Source organism: Dermacentor albipictus, chromosome 4 (genome assembly GCF_038994185.2).
Source record: "Dermacentor albipictus isolate Rhodes 1998 colony chromosome 4, USDA_Dalb.pri_finalv2, whole genome shotgun sequence".
NCBI classification, from domain to species: domain Eukaryota; kingdom Metazoa; phylum Arthropoda; class Arachnida; order Ixodida; family Ixodidae; genus Dermacentor; species Dermacentor albipictus.
The window spans coordinates 146,443,859-146,463,090 of record NC_091824.1 but is presented as its reverse complement, the minus strand read 5'-3'; the positions used below and the strand labels follow the sequence as shown (position 1 = coordinate 146,463,090).

The 19,232-nt window shown below is 45.2% G+C and overlaps 1 protein-coding gene across 6 annotated transcripts in view; it reads left to right on the top strand.

Annotated features, from left to right (window-relative positions):
- Positions 1 to 288: 288 nt before the first annotated feature.
- Positions 289 to 19,232, top strand: part of Abi (tyrosine kinase Abl) — a 37,660-nt gene continuing 18,716 nt past the window's right edge. The window contains exons 1-6 of one of the 6 annotated variants that reach the window (XM_065432129.2): positions 289 to 448; positions 923 to 1,062; positions 3,393 to 3,555; positions 7,536 to 7,774; positions 8,759 to 8,945; positions 11,881 to 12,027. In XM_065432129.2, the coding sequence (XP_065288201.1) occupies positions 934 to 1,062; positions 3,393 to 3,555; positions 7,536 to 7,774; positions 8,759 to 8,945; positions 11,881 to 12,027 (865 nt within the window). In that variant the 5' untranslated portion in view covers positions 289 to 448; positions 923 to 933. Of the gene's footprint in view, positions 449 to 475; positions 680 to 922; positions 1,063 to 3,392; positions 3,556 to 7,535; positions 7,775 to 8,758; positions 8,946 to 11,880; positions 12,028 to 19,232 lie in introns of those variants that run through there. The other 5 variants (XM_065432134.1, XM_065432133.1, XM_065432132.1 and 2 more) reach the window with 5 other exon arrangements.

Sequence of the window (19,232 nt, the reverse complement as noted above, 5' to 3'; positions counted from 1 at the left end):
TTCGAGTATTAGTATGATAGACAGCGCCAATAATAATAAATAAGGTTACCTTATATTTCAAAGCACACAAAGTTTTCTACAACAAAAGAGACTGCAAATACGTAAAATTATAAATATTTTAATTTCATTAAAAATTCTCAAGGAGAATGAGATGTGGACACCACAATGCCTACGTTAACCTTAGTAATCGTTTCTTTAGTCCTTATTACATAAATTTGTAAAAGTTACATTTTAAGTTTAGTATGACTGAGAAAAAGCAAGTATGTACTAGCGTTACCGATTGCTACCAAATGGCTTGACTCTCGAGTGGTTTTGAGGGAAAGTACGGGAGTAAGCCGCCAGGGTCATATGTAGTCTGATGTAGCTGATGTTCAACTGGGCGTACCCAACTAAACTAAAGCTTACTGGCGAAGACTGTTGGAATATTTGCCTACAACCTACCGATTTGGTGAGTTCATTTTGACGAGACGCCCACTGCGATAAAAGGTTTACGTAGTTCCGCGAGCGTGCAGCGTGGTTTGCTTGTCCGTTTATGCGCTGTAAGCCTAACTGCTTTGAAGGGACGTGACACTGTCACTCCAGTCCCTTTCGTGCCGGACTCGTCATAGCGTTCCTTGTTTATTCACACATTGTCAGGCATTGTGTAGTTTCTGGCCTTGCTATTTCCTGGCATGCGTAGGTGAGGCATGGCTTAGATAAAGCGCCGTATGCCGGCATGAGTAACGGAGCCTTGTAATCTCGCGAAATGAATGCCGAATGCTGCACCTTGTTGGTGCATCGGGTCGGTAAATGCTTCGTTGAAATCATCTGAAACTTTCTAAGCTACAAGTACCAGCATTACTGATGTCATCAGACTACGAAGGCGTCCTAGAGCGTTCCAAGTCTGCGGTGTAGCATCATGTCTTTAAATTTTCCTTTTCAGTCGGCCTCAACATGCCTTCCGTCATGGCTGATCTTATGACGCTCATCCAGCACGAAATTCCCGATGGACGGCAAAACATCCATGACAGCCACACCAATCTTGAAAAGGTTGCGGAGTACTGCGAGGCCAACTACTTTCAGGTACTGGCACCCGATACTTGGCTCGTCGTTCTCGAATGCGCGGTTAGGTTGTTGGGAACGCGTGGTGAATGATCATATGTATACGGTATTACAAGTTCTTTAATGTGGTTGTTCGTGTCTGTGGAACTTAATCAGGCAAACAGATCAGGACACACGAACAGAAAGAGCACTGAATCGAAAATTAGCATTAACATCCTTTGCACATGAGACCTGTTGTGGAACTGCGATGTCAGATTTCGCTATCAAGATCGAAATGGTGCATGAAGTCTGCAGAAGTAGCAAAAAATAAAAAAATAACAACCAGGATTTCTAGCTACTCTGAAAACCTGCAAAAGTCATGGGATTGTCACGGAATTCTCCGATTTGTTGAGTAAAGTCATGAAAAATTACTTAAACTGCACAAGTTGCAAACTAGGTTGGTTCGCCGCAAGGTTATTAGGCATTTTGCAGCACAGCAAATTATCTTTCCTGCACAATACTGTTTCAATCATAAGAATAAAGAAATTGCTGCATAAATTATGGGCAGCATGAGCTTGCAAGACAGCATGGCCTTCTACCACAATATCATTGTTTACCTGTAGGACTTTCCTTACGCAAAGCATCTTGTATGTTGCTGTGAAGGATGTTGATAGTGGCAGGGGTGAACCTGGCACATCGGGTATATTGCAGTGACGAACTGAAGGCCTTACTTTGCCGAAGCGCAGTATTCTTTTGCAGATGAGTTGATACTGAATAGTGGCTGCATTGCAGCCGATAGAAACACATGGTTATAACAGTTTTTATCAGTGTTACAAATCCACTAGGTAGCGCTGTTACTCTGTGCTGTCACACACATGGGGAACATGTGGAGACATATATGGAGGAATGGGTTGTACACAGCATACACCTAAATCGCAGAGGTGCCATGACTGCTGAATTAATGCATTTTGTTACTGTTGAAGCCCGGTTATGTGTCTTTGTTGGCTACTATAGGGCAGCCATGCGACATAAACCAAATCTGTTGCAACGAAGTAAGCTTCTGCTGCAGCTCTAAAGAAGGTCCATTCTCTTGAAAAAATGCCCTTACACAGCAGAAATTTCAACTCCCTAGTGTGCAGTGCTTAGCAGGAAAATGCAATAGGAAAAACAACGTGGCATTGTGGTTAAAGCCACATGTCCAGTACTCCTTCAGCGCTTTTACAATAGGAAAAAAAACGCTGTTAGCAATCGCAGTAACCTTCCGAGACTCAATGACAGTGAGTGGAGCAGTGACACAACTTCAACATTCTTTTCCTGCAAAAAAAAAGTTGGTCACTGGCCTATGGTCACTGGTCTGTGACTTTTTCGAAGAATCCCTTTTGCACAATTTTGCTTGATATTTTTGTTTGATGCGTAGTCTTTGTCTACAGTCTTTATATCTTTATTCAGATTTTATCACGGCAGCATTACACACCTCATAGAGCCAGATCAAAATAGTCGTTGAAATTTTTGATACTGTGCAAAGTATCACTTGATCTCATTGGACATCATCTGCTGATATGGCGTTGCAAGTGATAATATAGCCACGTAGTCCTAAGTGCATTTGCCCACAGAAGATTAAGAATTTAGAAACACTTGGTGCCTGGCAGAGGTGCACAGGCTAAAAATAGGCATTTTCAATGTGAGATGACCTATGTTTGACACTTTCTCCCAAAGTACTGCTGATACAGATGCTGCCACTATGGGAGCCATCAATGGTATCACTGTTAGAGTTAGGCGCGTGCATGCTGGCCAGCCAAGTTGGAAATATTGAGCGCAGAGCAATTTTCCGATCAAAATAACACTAGCTTGGTCCATTACAATTGTATGGGTGCTAAGCTAGGCCCTTCAGTCGGGTTCGAATTTAACAAAAAGTTTAATTATCCAGAGTGAAATCCACACAAGTATACTGCACTTAGGTTTGTTCTAGTGCTAGTGTAAGGTGAAAATTTCCCCAAGTTCTGTGTCTTCTGGATTGCCCAATTTTTGGATGTGAGAAAAAGTGTGGTGAAAAAAGCAGTTGGTCTTTTGATGTCTTTTTTTTTTGGCATGGAATATATACTGTGTAAAGAATTCGCTAGACATCTTGAATAAACAACATAAGGGAACATATTTCAGCCACTTGACTGCTGTAAAGCTTAGACTTTCCACACACTTGTGCAAGCATTGGAGTGTTGCTGCATGGCTGTTCAAGCTGCCCTTGTAGCAAACATTGCATGTAGCAGCAGTCAATCTGGCTGATGAGCTGATTCACCATAAGTTTGAAGGCCTTGTTAGGTGAAGGCACCTGTGTGATTCAGACACTGCACATTTTTCTGTCTCTTGCTATTTAGTCTGAGAACAAGCATGCAGCACTGGAGGAGACCAAGAAATTTGCAACACAGTCTCTGGCCAGCGTTGCCTACCAGATCAACACACTGGCATACAACCTGTTGCACTTGCTGGACCTGCAGACAGCTCAGCTCTCCGAGATGGAATCTCACATCAACCACATAGGTGGGGTTCTTGGTGTTGTGTGAACTTTATTTTTGCTAACCTTTTGTACTTTACTGGGTTACTTATCTGTAAAGGGAATTTCTTATTATATTTAATAAATGTAATTTGTTCACAAGAAAGCTTCCTGGCTTCATTAGTTTACGGTTTGTCTGGATTTTGGAAGGGCTCTCAGTTAATACCTGCAAAATATGTTTAAATATTGACTATGTCAACCTTGCCTTCATTCAACAAGTATATCAAAATTCTTGATACATCCATGTGTGCTATATATGGTTTAGTTCAACCACAAATAATTAGACAATTTGGCATGCCTGTGCCGAGCGAAAAAGTAGGAGAGTTCATTAAGGAGAGTTCATTACTTTCTGTCCTGATTGCAACCAACTTAATTCTAAGGCCTATTTAAGTATCTTTGCTTTATTACTGCAACTACTCAGTTCTATCACTTGGATAAATTTATGTACCCGTTAGAAATAGTGCAAAGTGAAATGTTACTATTTGTGCAGTGTGTTTCCTGAAGACAGGAGCCATGGTAATGTAAGGATTCTATTCCTGTTAGTATTTTCCTTCTTGGGCTTTGTGAACGATCTGAAAGGAACTCGTCTTACATTATCGTCATAATAGGCAAGTCAAGAGCCCTAAATAATGAGGAAGAGGAATAGAATTGAGCATAAGAAATCCTACAATATACAGGCTGAGTGTCCACCTCATGCATATAGATATTTGCTGCAGCAATGCTGCCTGCAACATCTGCAGTCATTCAGCAGAGATGTGACCCGCCGTGGCGGCACAACGACTTCGGCATTGCACTGCTTAGCCCGAAGTCACGTGATCAAATCCTGGCTGTAGTGACCGTATTTCAATGGGGACGACATGCAAAAACACCCATGTACCCTACATTGGGTGCATGTTTAAGAACCCCAAGTGGCCAAATTAATCCAGAGTCCCTTGCTACAATGTGCCTTATAATTATATTGTGGTTCTGGCATGTAGTACCCCAGAAATTAGTTATTTTATGCGCAGGTGTTGCATGGTTCAATGGGAACAACATATAGTACGTGCACCACTTCTGCAGCTACATGTCTGCTCATTTCTCACATGCGACTCCCTTGTTCACTGTAATGAAGGGGGTCAATTGCATTAATGAAAAATGTGGAGTTCCACCTGAAGGGGAAGCATTGAAAGCAGTCGCAAAGTTTAGAGTTGCACTCGAGCTTCTCGCACAATGTTCTTGCAATACATAGAGGCAACATGTTGCAATGCAGCACGGGAGACAACTGCTGCAGTGCTGCAGGAAAAGTGTCCTGGCAGATATCAGACATGTCGCAATGCTGGTACGATGAGGAATGCTGACAGCAGTGTTATTGGCATCACATGTTGATGGTGCACGAGATGAGGCTGATGGAAAACCGTCGGCATTTTTCAAAGTCCAGTGAGAGGATTGAATAGATTTAGCTTGACATTTGCTGTTTGTTCAACTCGCACCAGTTTGTGCACAGCTACTCAGCATGAATGCTAATGCGCGCACACAAAATGTTCATGCAAGCAGTGGAAAACAGAGCACTGCCCCAGCACTGGCAGAGCCAATTGAGCGGAGCATGCTAGTGCATCCACTTGACTGTCACCTTTGCAGTCAAACGTGCTGCGCATCTCTGGATACCTTCTAAGTTTCCAACTGCTGGGCTGCTCCTACATGACAGCATGGCGGCTGCAGCATCTACGGCATTGGAGTCTAATACGCTTTGATTGGCGATATAATTGATGTCATGAGTGTCTGTATAGTTGATGTCAGAATAAAATGCCACAATTGGTTACGTAGCTAGCAGATCTGAGTGGTATACTAGCCCTGTCGGGGCATGTTGACAGTGTCTTGCATCAGATTAGCCCTGTTGGGGCATGTTGGCAGGGTCTTACATCAGATTGGATTCCTAGTATATGCAGGAAGGAAGATGATTGGTGAACTAGTGTTGAGGGTTGCATGTTTCTAATTAATACTTAGCCTAGTTGGTTGCTGGCTTGATGAAGCATAGGTAAATTGTCACATGGAAGGGTGGGACAAAGAAAAAATGCATCGAGGACATTTGCCGAACTTCAACTGAGCTTTACTGTGGAAAAAGTACACGGGCAGCAGTTGCTGCACGAAAACATTGGAAGCAAAACATAACCATTGCACACATTGTCAGTGGAATCGCAACATAATATCATCCATGTCATGCATCATTATGGAGCAGCCTGATCTGTGCAAGGTTAAAGACACAATTTGTGAAAACGCTGACATTTCTTGCTCTTCATGCCAGTGAACTTCGAAGCTCTTTGTGCAAGTATACCTCTTCTCTTTTTTGACAAATTAGGTGATGCTGCACTAATGTAACCTTCTCCTGCCTTCTTTATGCAAAATGCCCCACACAATTCTCTCTTTCTGAGCCTTCAATTTCCCAAGTACGTATGCAAGTGTCAGTGAACCCCGGAGTGCACACCCCTTTTGCAAGGGTCAGCCAAGTGACCTCACACTACGAAGGCCTGCCTCGATGCTTGAAGCTCCCTCAAGTGGTCGTTAATGCATCTGCCACTTTGGCCTACGTCACACTTGCCACAGGAGAGTGTTATTCGATAAACCACCTCCGTCTGGAGTGTACAAGGTGCCTAGCATGCTTTTTCGCACCTATGGAATGTTTGTGCACAGTTAAGTCCTTGGCACATTTGCACCAGTTTCTCCGGGGACAGAAAACACTATGGGAATGCCGCACTTCCTGGCCACATTCTTCAAGCGGTGGGAAAGATTGTGCTAGTAAGGCTGACCATTGGAAAAGGTTGAACGTTCACTGACACTTTTATACTTGGAAGTTTTAAGGCTCAGAAAGAGGGAGAATTGTTTGAGCCATGTCTCATAAAAAAAAAAGGAAGGAAATGTTTGCTTTAGCACAGCGTCACTTAATCTGTCAAAAAAAGAAGAGGTAAACCTGCACAAAAAGCTCAGAATTTTGCAAGCATGAAGAGCGAAAAATGCCATAGTGTGTTTACAAATTGTCTTTAAGCTTGTGCATATCAGGCTGCTCTGTAGTGATGTATGACACGGATGAGCTTCTGTTGTGATTGCACTGACGATGTGTGCAATGGTTATGTTTTGTTTCCAATGTTTCCCTGCAGCAACTGCTGCCTGTGTACTTTTTCTGTAGTAAAGCTCAGTTGAAGTTCGGCAGTTGTCCTTCATGCATTCTTTTTGTACCGTCCTTCCACGTGCCAATTTAATCATGATGCGTGTTTCTGCTCTTCCCGCTTTCTTAGCTTATTTTCTGGCTTGTTGAGAAGTCATCGGCTGCACAGAAACACACAGGCCCACGTGAAAACATTTGCTTGACTGAGACCTATGCACATGACATGCAAAAAGCGGAGTTTATACTAACAAATTAAAGGTCGTGATATGGCTAAGAAAGTCAAGTGTGTGTGTGTGTGTTTCCCTGTCATGGAATTTTCTTTGAAATAAAATGGAAACTTGGACTAGTTCGTCTTGCAAGACGATTGAATCGCAGCAAATTAGGTAAAGGATGACTGCAGAAACTAGACACAGTGTGTGTCTGTGTTCTTGTTTTTATGGGCATCCCCTGTTGGATGCACTGTGAATCACCTGTCATGCATTTAAAGTGAGTAAACATGCTCTAAACAAAAGTATATGAAATTATTAACAAATGTTTGATTTGGTAAGTACTTCCTATAACAATGCCAACTTATGTTAGCGCACTTGGTTAAATTTCAGAACGTGTCAAGTCTGGAGTATATTTTACTGCTGAGCTCTCACATATAATACAACAGGCTCTAATGTATTCCTTTTTTATCAACATCTGCTCACACCTCTGCCAAAGAGTGTGAAAATAATTGCAATAGGATCATTACATTATCCTGACCCTCTTTCATTTTCCTTTTCCATCACTTAGTGTCCTTGAAAACTGAATTTTTCCAGAGTTAACCACCTTGCACATATGTAGGCCAGACGGTAATGATCCACAAGGAGAAAGTGGCCCGGCGGGAGATTGGCGTGCTGACGGCCAACAAGAGCACGCTTCGTCAGCACAAGATCCTGGCCCCAGCCAGTCAGGAGCGTCCTGTCAAGTACATTCGCCGCCCCATCGATTACACAGTGCTGGATGAGGTTGGACACGGGCTGCGCACGTCCTCAGCGGGGAATGGCGGTGCAAACAAAGCTCGCCGCATCCCATCTTCTCAGGTGAGTGAGCCTGGGATGCTGTTCTGGAACAACATGGGTCTAATGTTTAGGGGCTTTAATGTCATGTCTAAGTTTGCTGCATTGGAGAAATAGAACGTGGGCGCATTAGGTTCGGAGATGCGTTAGAATCTGGCAAATACTGGCCAAATGAATCAGCAGTGTGTTTAGGCATTTTTACTTCATCTTGTTTAATTCGACCCGCCGAATAAGACAGTCACTTTCGTTGGTCCCGTCAGAGTCGAATTAACGGAAGTAGACTGTATTGGGCAGTGGCAGGTTTCACCTTGCTGGGAAGGGAAATGTAATGTCTCTCCTTACGACTCTAACAGGTCTGTTCTGTCGACCTTCCCTACTAGTCAACCAGCTTTTCCTTGGTTATCTCTACCTTTTTCAATTTAATCTCCCGTTAGCTTTTTTTAAATCTCAAAGCTGGCTTGATCTTCGTACAATGATTTGCACCAACACTTGTGCCCCTTAGTGTCATTGCGCAGCACCACACTGTGCCAGCTATGCGCACTGGCGTCCTGGTAGATCAGAGCTAGTGACGTGCAGGCTTTCCGAGAAGAACATACAGTGCATCTTACAAAATTCCTTCCCTTGACTAATTGCAGTAGCAGTTAACATCCATCTGACGCCTCCATCTTGTCTCAATGTAGAACTAAAATTTCATAAATGATTAAACTCTGGTGAAATTCACTTCTACAAAGTGAAAATAGGGGGGGTGTTCTGTGCACTGAAATTGTGAAAAGTGATGCGTTTCATTATATAGGAAATTTGGCTACATTAAAGTGTGCTGTATTGAAGTTTAAATGTGTGTTCAGTGTACTACTAGGTATTTCTCTTGTCTGTTGCTGCTAGCTGTTACCAGCATGCTCTTTTTTTTTTTTTTTATACAATAGCAGGCACCAATCTGCTAAGAGTGTCTGCTGACAGTGCTGCACATGTTTGCGACATTATTCAATGGTCCTTGTGTTGTTGTGGCAGGCTCTGATGAATGCCGGACCAGCGCCAACAACAAAGCCACCGACGCCGCCTCAAGCAAACCGAGGGGTCACCGTAGGGTCTCTGACCCGTGGCTCTAGAGAGTACCGTACACCTGCACCACCGATTGCCCCACCACAGGTGCCTAGCAACTACGCCGCCAACTACCCCCTCGGCCATCCTCGGAGAGGTTGGTATACTGAGTGCGCCAGGTGGCTTCATTTCCATTATCACTTACCCTTGTAGCTATGGCATCCTACTGCCAACCGCATTCAATTCCCAGCCATAGCGGCCACATTCCGATGGGGGCAAAATGCAAAAACACTTGCATATTTGCCATATTTTTCTGCGTATAACCCAACACCACATATGATCCGCGACCCCGATTATAACAGCCTGGAAAGAAAAAAGAAAAATCCACCCATATAACCCGCTGAAATAACTGCATACAACAATGCTAAAATCCTTGCAAAAGCTCGTCAGTTTACAAATGCGCAACTCGTACAATCTTTGGATAATGTAAACATGAGGAGAATGAGCGACCATGAAGAGGAGAGCAGAGGTTCAGCACACAAGGGTGGGGTTCCTTAGGAGGCATAGCTTCATATTACCGTAAAAACCCGCGTATAATACGAACCCGAATATAATAAGACGTGAAATTTCTGGGACGAGAAATGGAAAAAAAAGTTTTACCCACGTATAATACGAGTGAGAGAAATTTGGGGAAAACATTTATTTAAATCGGACTCAGCACTTCATTCACTGTCGTCCTCCGCTGCGCTTTCATCGGACAATTCCTTGTCTGACATATCCTCCCAGAGGTACTCGTCCTCGGTGCCATCGAGCGCGTTCGAGATCCCGCACTTGAAAGCGCGACGCACAAGGTCTTCTGGGATGCTCGCCCATGCGTCCATGATCCACTTGCACACCGTGGCTGGCGATGCCCGCTTCAGCCGCCCAGTCGGCGTCACTGCAGGTTCACCTGACCGCATCCACTCTGCATAGCACCGCTTCACCGCGTCCTTGAAAGGCTTGTTGACACAAACATCTAGAGGCTGCAGCTGAGACGTCATTCCACCCAGGATAACGACGAGTTCAGTATTACAATCACGCAACAGCTTCTTCACCGAGTCGGCCAAATGGCCACGAAATGCGTCCAGCACGAGGATGGAAGGGAACGGCAACAGTGCATCGGGCCGCCTACACCAAACGGACTTTATCCAGTCGAGCACAAGACTCTCATTCATCCACCCTTTCTCATGGCATTTAACGATTGCATTTTTCGGCAGCTCACCTTTCGGCATTGTCTTGCGCTTGAAGACGACATAGGGCGGGAGCTTGCGTCCGTCTGCCGTGCATGACAACATGACGGTAACACGCGTCTTCTCGTTCCCAGTGGACAAGACACAAACTTGTTTCGAGCCCTTTTCGTGCATGGTGAGGGGTGATGGCATGTCCAGATAAACTGGTGTTTGGTCAGCATTGCCGATTTGCCCTAGCTGAAAGTTCTTCAACTTGCGCAATGAAATAACGTGGCGCTGGAAAGCCACCAGTAACTCTTCAAACGATTCCGGCAGCTTTTGCGAAATTGAAGTTCTCCGGCGCAATGAAAATCCTGCACGGCACATATACCGATAAAACCAATGCTTGCTTGCTTTGAAGGTGGAGCTCGTTAGGCCTTTTTCTCTCGCAAGCTCCCTAGCTTTTGCCTGCATGAGCTCCACGCTCACAGTAAGATGCGCGGCTCGCTGTTCTTGGACGAATTCCGTCAGTTTGAGTTCAATTTCCAGGAATGTCCCATTCTTCGGGCCGTGAAAGCTTCTTCGCGTTCCGCTGCACTCGAAAAGTGCTTCTTTTTTGCCGTCGCCATTCGCGGATGCTTCCCTCGGTGACGCCAAACTGCCTCCCGGCCGCACTGTTGCCGATTTCCTCTGCCGCTAAAATCACATTTCGCTTGAAAGCTGCCGAGTACTGCTTCCGTGCCCCCGACATCGTGCTCCTTCACTAAAAACGATGCACTTCGCGAAGCGCGGTTAGCACCTGGACTGCCAAGGTCCGCACTCAACAAAGAAAGAAACGATACTGTAGCCACGCTGCAATAGCGAAGGCAAGCCGTAGCCACAGAGCAATAACGAAACCAAAACTTCGAGCTGAACTTCGAAATTTTTGTCCGGATCAGCATATAGTACGAGGCGGAAATTTGGGACGCTAATAACGAAAAAAACCTTGTACTATACACGGGTTTTTACGGTAGTATACAGAGTGACCGATTTTCCGCACTAAAAAAATTCGGGCATGCTCGATTATTTGGTCTGCTTCGCGGCACTGCCATTCTCCCCATAGACCATCATGTATAACAACTGCCGAAAGTTCGGACACCTTGCAACCCCTCATCCGATTTTTCGGACACCCCTTGAGCCAACTCGATCAAGAGCATCATCGGCGTACTTGCCGCTTCAGTCGAGTTTGTCATACTCCTTTGTTTCTGTTTGCAATTTTCCCTTGAATGGTTCACCACTCCATTTTTTCCAAAGGCCAAAGTCGCACTTTTCCTCGGCGCTCACCGTGGTAAACTCTAGATAACAAAACAGAAGTTGGTTCACTTTGAGACGATGTGCAACACGTTCAGCACAAAGCCTCACGAAGCAAGCACAATTCTAAGATGGTGGTAGCCAATGGCAGTCCCAGATTCAGGTCACGTAATTTAAAAGGCCAGTGAGGGCTCTTGAAAAACTCGGGAAGAAGTATTTTCTATATATTTTCCTGTGGATATACGATACCAATGGATGCTCCTATCAAGAGAAGAGGGCTGAGGCTACCTCTTGCAAGTGGCAGATCTGGCGACCAACCATGCTGGTGTGAAAGCCACTAGAAGATAGGCAAAAATGTCTGAAATCTGCGATTTCTTAAGCCATCGCAGCTCATTCAGATATATTTTTGCTTCTCACTCCTATATTATTTTCATTCTTGCTGCGCAAAAGTAGGATGTTCGAACATGATAAAATAAGCTACAACAGAAAAAAAACAATGTAACATGATTTTTCACCTTGTGTCACCCTTAGAGGACATTTGTGCGGCACTCATTGAAGTCCTGTCCATTTCCGAATGTTCACTGGCTCTTCCAGGGAGTGGCTACTCCACGCTGCCAGCGCATGGCCATCATGGGTCCAGCCACCCGAGTTCATTGCCGCCATCCCAGATGACACCTCCTCCAGCACTGGCCAGTCAGCCTCAAGTGGGTATGGTGCACCCAATGAGTCAGCATACCATGGGTAGGTTTGGCATGTCTGTAGGTACGCTTACGTTTTCGTTTTTGCACATGTCACATTGCCTTATCAACTAACCACAACAGGGATGGAAGTGCTGTGTCAATAACGCCATCTTGAACTGAACCACTGAGCTGTGCTAAAATGTTCCAAAACACTCATTTTGAATTTACTTGCCAAATTTAGTGGGATGTGCATGTTCAGTGGCAACCACACAGCTGTAGTCATGTGTTGGCTAGTGTTTAGCCCTGGAATCCAAGCCTAAGCAGTTCATTTCAGCGTCGGCACCTTTGGAGTGTGGGTGTATTTTGTGATGCATTTTAACTTGGCTGCAAGAAAATGAATGCCGTTCTGTACTCTACAATGCATTATGAATGTTTCATACAAGTCTTACATGTGTGCGTACTAGTATACAGACCAGCTAAAGTACAATTTTAACTGGCATTTGTTTGTGGTGCAGTTGGGAAGAAAAGTCCTGCTCTCAGCTGAATGAAGTCATACAGTTTGGCCAGCATGTAGAGCATCAGTTTGGTTCTACATTTTAGCACTCGCTTGTGCTCCCTATTGGAAAATCTGGGTCAATTATTGACAAATGCCATGCGTGTGAGGTTCCAAATCTATTTTGCACGTGCACCACGTCAGGTTGAAGGGATGATAGGGCAGCACACTGACAAACGACCTGCTTGCTTTCAAGAAACTTTGGCCACAAGTATCCAATGGCAACCGCAATTGTCACTCAAATTTGGACTCCGGCTACACTATTTTCTGCCTGACCACACCACACAAAATCGGGCTTTTGCCGCCATAGAATGGGAGCCTAGGATGTAAAGTTTTGCTTTTATTGAACCTCAATAGCCAAATGGCAGTCATAAAAGTTCTGGGAAAATGCAAACAACTGAAAATGTTTTCATGGCAACAATGTTCACGATGTGACTCGTGCACATCAAGTCCAAAATTTTAATAGAGGTCGCTGTTTTCTGTTGGCTTTATGGAGCCTGTGGTGAAGCCGTGGATAAAGCCTGATAATCGAGCTTGTGCAAAATATTGGTAGACGTTGCAGATAGGAAAGCCACTGAACGTTTTCATCTCTTTATTGTTTTCAAAAATATCATTTTTTTTTTTTTTCTGTCTACAAATGGTGTAAAATACTGGCAAACATGCCGGGGAAGTAACTTTACATGTATTCTGCTGTATTTTGCCACCCCAGTTGAAATGTCGAGATTTTAACAGAGGGCACTACGTGAAAGGCGTTCACTGTTTGTGTTGTTTTCATAGTGGTTACCGTATTTCTTGTTCACTGTGCACGAATATGTGTAAAGGGGCCCTGAAGCACCCCTCGGGCTTGGTGAAAAAACAGTTTGCAGATGGTCTACGCTACTATGAGTATCTCAGCCAAGTTTTGCAGGTGTTCGTGGCACGAACTCTTAGTCACTTTTCTCTCACACTCTCATTTCAACACAAGCCTGCTCCTCGCTCCCTTCTGAATGCTTATTTCATCAAATAGTGGATTCCCATACAAGGCTGCTATTCACCAACAGCTGACGTCAACCAAAAATGGTGTTTCGATCCGTGCACTTCTTCCTAATGTTGCTGTGTATGTTTATTGATGGAGTTCAATAAACAGAGTGAAGTAAGTGAAAACGTGCTTTCAAATTTCGATAATATAGTTACGTACTTCAGGAAGAAGCCAGCTATCATCTCCTCATGCTGGGCCACAGCAGCTCGTGCACGAAATAAACTGTGGCCATCCTGCTTATCGGTGTTGTAGTTGTCCGGTCTCATCAATTTTGACTAGTTTTGAACTCTCAACTAGCCCTGAACCACACGAAGCTTAACGTCGGGTCCTACTCATGCTTGCCAGTGTGGGCTCTCGGGGCCGCTCTGGGTAGATGTCTTGGCAGACTAATTGATAGCGCTTCAAGAATGTACAAGTTGGATGTGGCTAATATCTATCGGTCAATTTGCTGAAGGACTACACCGGGTCCACACTACGTAGCAAGGTCAGACTGCTGCATGTGAGCGCAAACACACACACGAGCCTTGTAGTACACAAAGCGAATGCTGCACATATGCACTATGGTTGCGTGTACAGTCGCCGACCGTTTATTCGGACCTCACGGGGACTGCGGAAATGTCCGAATAAACAGGTGTCCGAAAAAGCAGATTAAGAAAAAAAAAATGAAATCCAAGTCGGCTTGACTAACTAACATGGTATCTATTTTTCAGAAATAACAGAAATATAGCGTACCGTACTGTGAACTTAAATTTATCCCGTTTGTGCGCAGCCGTTGTTGTTTCCTTGCCTTCTCATGTCACTTTTCCCCTATGCCCCCTCCAACCTTCTCCCCCTTGTATGGGAACTGCGAGCAAAGAGTGGCAAGGCTTGTTCACTCATTTCACAACTGCGTCAGTTCTACCCATTCTCTGCCTCCTCTCCCCCCTCCTCTCCAATTCTATTTAGCTTCCCTCTGAACTTGCATGTAGATGTAGTAGAAGGGCAAGTGCTGCAGCTTCTGCAATGCTTTTGCGGGGTGTCACAGATAATTACAGCTATCAAAAGGCTAAAGTGGCAACGCCCAGGGAGTACGGAGGGCATCACACATATTCGATGCAGTGCAAAGGTCTAAACGAGTTGCTCGCCTTGCCTTTCCTCTCTGCTGCACTCCTGTCATGTATACACAAGCTGTGAACCACACGGTGTGTCAGACAGCAGCAGCAGTGGGAAAGTCGAAGGAAGAAGCAGAGAGAGCTTTACTTTAAAGGAAAGGACATTGGCTCCCAGCTCATGCTGCTGCATGAGGCCACAACAAAGTGGCAGTGAGCAGCCAAGAAAGCTTGTGCTAGGGGTGATAGACATATGTTATTTTGGGGTTAAAAGAAAAATATAAATGAAAAGATACCCTGGCTCATGCAACTAACTACAACAGAAAGAAGGGGGAAGGATAAGTGGGGATTGCGGGCCAGCGCAGTGTCTGGCTTAGCTAGCAAGTGCAAGCAACGCTGCTAATGCTGCCTTGTTGCCTTTTTCCTGGTATTTTCAAACTCAAGATTTCAAGATATCCGGAGTCTGGATCTAGAACTTTTCAGGTTAAGGCGTGGAAAACACTTTGGTTGACTCCATGGCTGGAAAAGAATTTCGACTTAAGAAAGCCAAGATAGACTGCATTATTAGAAGGGCGTATAAGCAAGCCTTGGGACTTCTGGCAAATACGTCAAACGAGAAATTCTTGGCGCTCGGCGTGCACAACACATTAGACGAACTTATTGAGGCCCAGAGAGTAGCGCAGTATGAAAGGCTTACACAGAGTTTGACGGGGAGACACATCTTAGATGACATTGGAATAACCTATGAAGCACAGCATGCAGTGCGGAGAGACATCCCAAGGAAAATAAGGGAACATCTATCAATACCCCCACTCCCCAGAAACATGCACCCGGAGTTTCACCCAGATTGAAGAAACGCACGAGCGAGAGCTCTCCACAAAAGATTCCGTAATGCCAGGGACGTGGTCTATGTGGACGCGGCGGAGTACGCAAATGGACAGAGTATGTCGATAGTTGCTACGAGTCTAGAGGGTGACTGCAGAGTTAGTGGGACGGTGAAAACATGGAAGGCAGAGGTGGCGGAGGAAGCTGCCTTAGCACTGGCAATAGCCTCCACGGAAGCTAACATCGTAGTAAGCGACTGCAAGACAGCCGTCAAGAACTATGCAAAAGAAGAATCTCGCCGGAAGCACTCAGAATTTTAAACAACTTTCGTGAAGATCGCGACATTCACATTACCGTATTTACTCGCATAATGATCGCATTTTTTGTCAGAAAAATTGACGCAAATTCAGGGGTGCGATCATTACGCGGGTTAAATTTCCCGCGAAAAAAAAAATTTTTTTTTTTTTTCGTACCGCGTTTGCTGCGAGATGTGAGATTGCGGGTGCGGGACACCAAAACAAAAATGGCGGCTGGCGGAGCAAGCCGAACGCGCCGAACGCGATGTTTTTTTCTTCTCGTGAGTACATTACGTGCATTGAAACACTTTCTTCCGTATCAGTGATGATTAATATCGTTAATATCGGCAAGTTTGCGGCAATAACGTAGCCATGTCCATTTTGAGGGGACAGAAACAGGTGGGCGCGCTTAGCAGCCAGTGACATATAAACACATGATGGGCATGCTGCGGAAACTGCGGCATCTGTCTTCACTACTATGCTAATACGGTACGTTTCCGCTAAGGGTGGGCGAATATCTTAGCTGTGTTACAAGCGTCGGCGTATGAATAGGGTACACTTTTAACGTATCAGAGTAAACGTGGCTAATATCATTGCCGCGCGCGATTTGTTGCGTGCTCACGAGTGCAAAAGCAGATGAAAAGAATCGAAATGGGCCTTTATTGTTCTTGTTGACATCAGCCATAATAAAGCCAACCCATAATAAAGGCAAGTTTGGTTGTACCTCATTTTGTCATAGAAGTGCGGAAAGTGATGAAAGTAATGAAATGAGGCATCTACTTAAGAATGTTTAGTGCGTGCAGGCCGCTTGGCTTGTCTTAAAGAGTCGTTCGCGTAGCATTCGACAGGTGGTAAGCACGATCATTATTCGCTAGACTTAGCACACGACATATCGCTGCGACAAGTTCGGGGCGCGATCATTACGCGGGAAATAAAAAAAAATCGAATTTTGACGACAAAATTTAGGGGTGCGATCAATACGCGAGTGCGATCATTATGCGAGTAAATACGGTATATGGGCACCCGCACACTCCTCCCTTCCCGGGAACGAAATAGCGCACAACCTGGCTCGAGAACTGACAGGCCGAGCAGGTGACACGCAACAAATACTGGGAACGGAGAGAGACCGGATGACCAGCTTTAACGAGATCACCAAACACTATAAATTGGGAAGGGCCCATTTCCCCCCGGCACACTCCTCGTTAAATAGACGGCAAGCGACGGCATGGCGCCTCTTACAGATACATATCCGAACCCAGTGGCCTACCACCGCTACTACCCGGACCTTTACACGGATAGATGTAGATTCTGTGAAGAAAGGGCAGACCTACAACATATGGTTTGGGCTTGTCGTCGTACACCCATACAGAATGAAATAATTAAGACCAGAGAGCAATGGGAGACCGTGTTGCTCAGCTGTGCACCGGAAGACCAACGCAAGGCAATCCAGCAGGCCGAAGATGCCGCCAGGGCCCAAGGGCTCGAGGCCGTCATTTAGGTAGAGGCCTAGGTCTCAAATCTGCTGTGCACAAATAAAGTTTATTCCTCCTCCTCCTTAAGCAATATTGCGAGATGCAGTAAAAGCTTGTTAATTCATATCTCACGAGACCGGAAATAATGTCCGAATTATTCAAATGCCAAATTAAGGAATGAACAACAAAGAGCATTAAGATCAAGCTGTAGCAGCATACCTTTATTTGCTAAAGCACCTTGTTATAGATGTCTGCTTTCTTGCTTAAACCCTAACTGATATTACAAATTTTCCATGTTCTCCTAAGTGGTCAACAGCACCCAAGCTGTTCGGAAGTGTTTGAACAAGAATTATCTTAAATTAAAAGCAGCTCAGTGGCCTCTCTTGAGGTTGTTACGATCAGCCAGCAGGGACAGCAACCTTCGTATCTCTCCTGCTTTCCTGAGCCAAATCACTTCAGCTTGGCGAAGCTCGCGATGCATCCTGCCAGCATCGCCCAGACAGCGACAAGGCCTGACATAGACTGTGACGGAGCAACAGAGAAGCTCCCTTCAAGGTGGTAATGACCACCAGCCCACTAATTGTTGCAAGGGGCCAGCATCTTCCATGGAACAGTGTCGACATCAGGTTCCCAGTTTGCCACAAGGTTGCACCATACGCGGAAGTGATTGTGCAACATTGGAGATGGAGTGCGGCGGAAGGGTGCGACTTCAACGATTCGACGATCATGATTGGCCGAGACACAGTCATCAGATTCCCTAGTTTAGTCCCCTAGGGAAATGAACTGTTTTGAATAGGGACACTTTTGGTGTGCTGGTGTGTGCTGACGTGTCCTCCCAAAAAGATGAAGTCTGCTCTGACATGTAGCTCATGCTATGAGAACGATGTACTGTGCTTTGTGCGACAGCCAGTACGAATATCCCTTGTTCTGTTAATAAGTTTGCGTCTCCTATCTGAATAAATCCCCTGTTCCATTTCTCCATCCTCCTGACCTCATACTCTTCACAATAGAAGCAACCCTTGTCAAGAAGGCTCGGACGATCGCATGAGCCTACTTAGCCTCTGTGTCATGCCCGGTAGCGTAGGCCAGCTACCCGTTACGAGACACACCGGGGACATAGGCTAGCAAGCGACCCTCAGTTGGTGCCAGACTCTGAGGCCATGGCCCCCAAATCCCACAAGGTGTGATGAGGTTGCGGCTGGTCCTCCTCACATGTCCTTTCCTCATCAGAACTGTGGTTGTCTGGGGTGTGCATAACTTATATAATTCCCTCTTCGGTTAGCTAGCGAGCTGTGAGGACGCCTTTGTCAATTGTGGTGTAGTCTGTAATTGTCGCATCAGTTGGCAAAACAGCTTAAAAGCCCAGGCAGTCATCACAGCTGGGCTCTGCCGACACCTCTTTTGCTACTGCCACACCCTCGGGCTCAGGCCTTACAAAACTGCTGTGCTGAGAACAGTTGCCAGTAACAGGTGGAAGTGTGTTCATATGTGCATCGTGCTGAGAAGGTCCACTTCATATTGCTTCTTAACTTCAGAGCGCAAAAGCACCCGCTCTAGCACTTCTCTTCGGTATTTAGATTTCACTTACTGAATGATACCCTGGTCCGTGGGTTGAATAGCAAATTGGTATTAAATGAAAAAAAAAAACTACTTTCATGCTTTTCACTTCGATCATGCAGTTATGTGCACTGCAGTTGTCGACAACCATTATAATTTTTGCGCCCCTTGGAAGAGAACGTTCGGTCCAGCTGCTGCAGCCAGCCTCGAAAAATATCTGAGGTCATCCAAGCCTTCCCATTGGCCCTGTGTTCATCAGGAAGGCTTTTGATATTTTCAAAACAGCATGGATTTGGAGCCTTCTCAATAACCATAAAGGGCAACCACTTCATCCCACTCATATTGGTGGCAAGAAGCACAGTTATTCTTTGCTTGCACTTTTTGCCACCAATGTGCGGGTCTCCTTTGATGGTCACCGTCTTATCTGGGAGAGCCTTGAAAAAGAGTACCGTCCTGT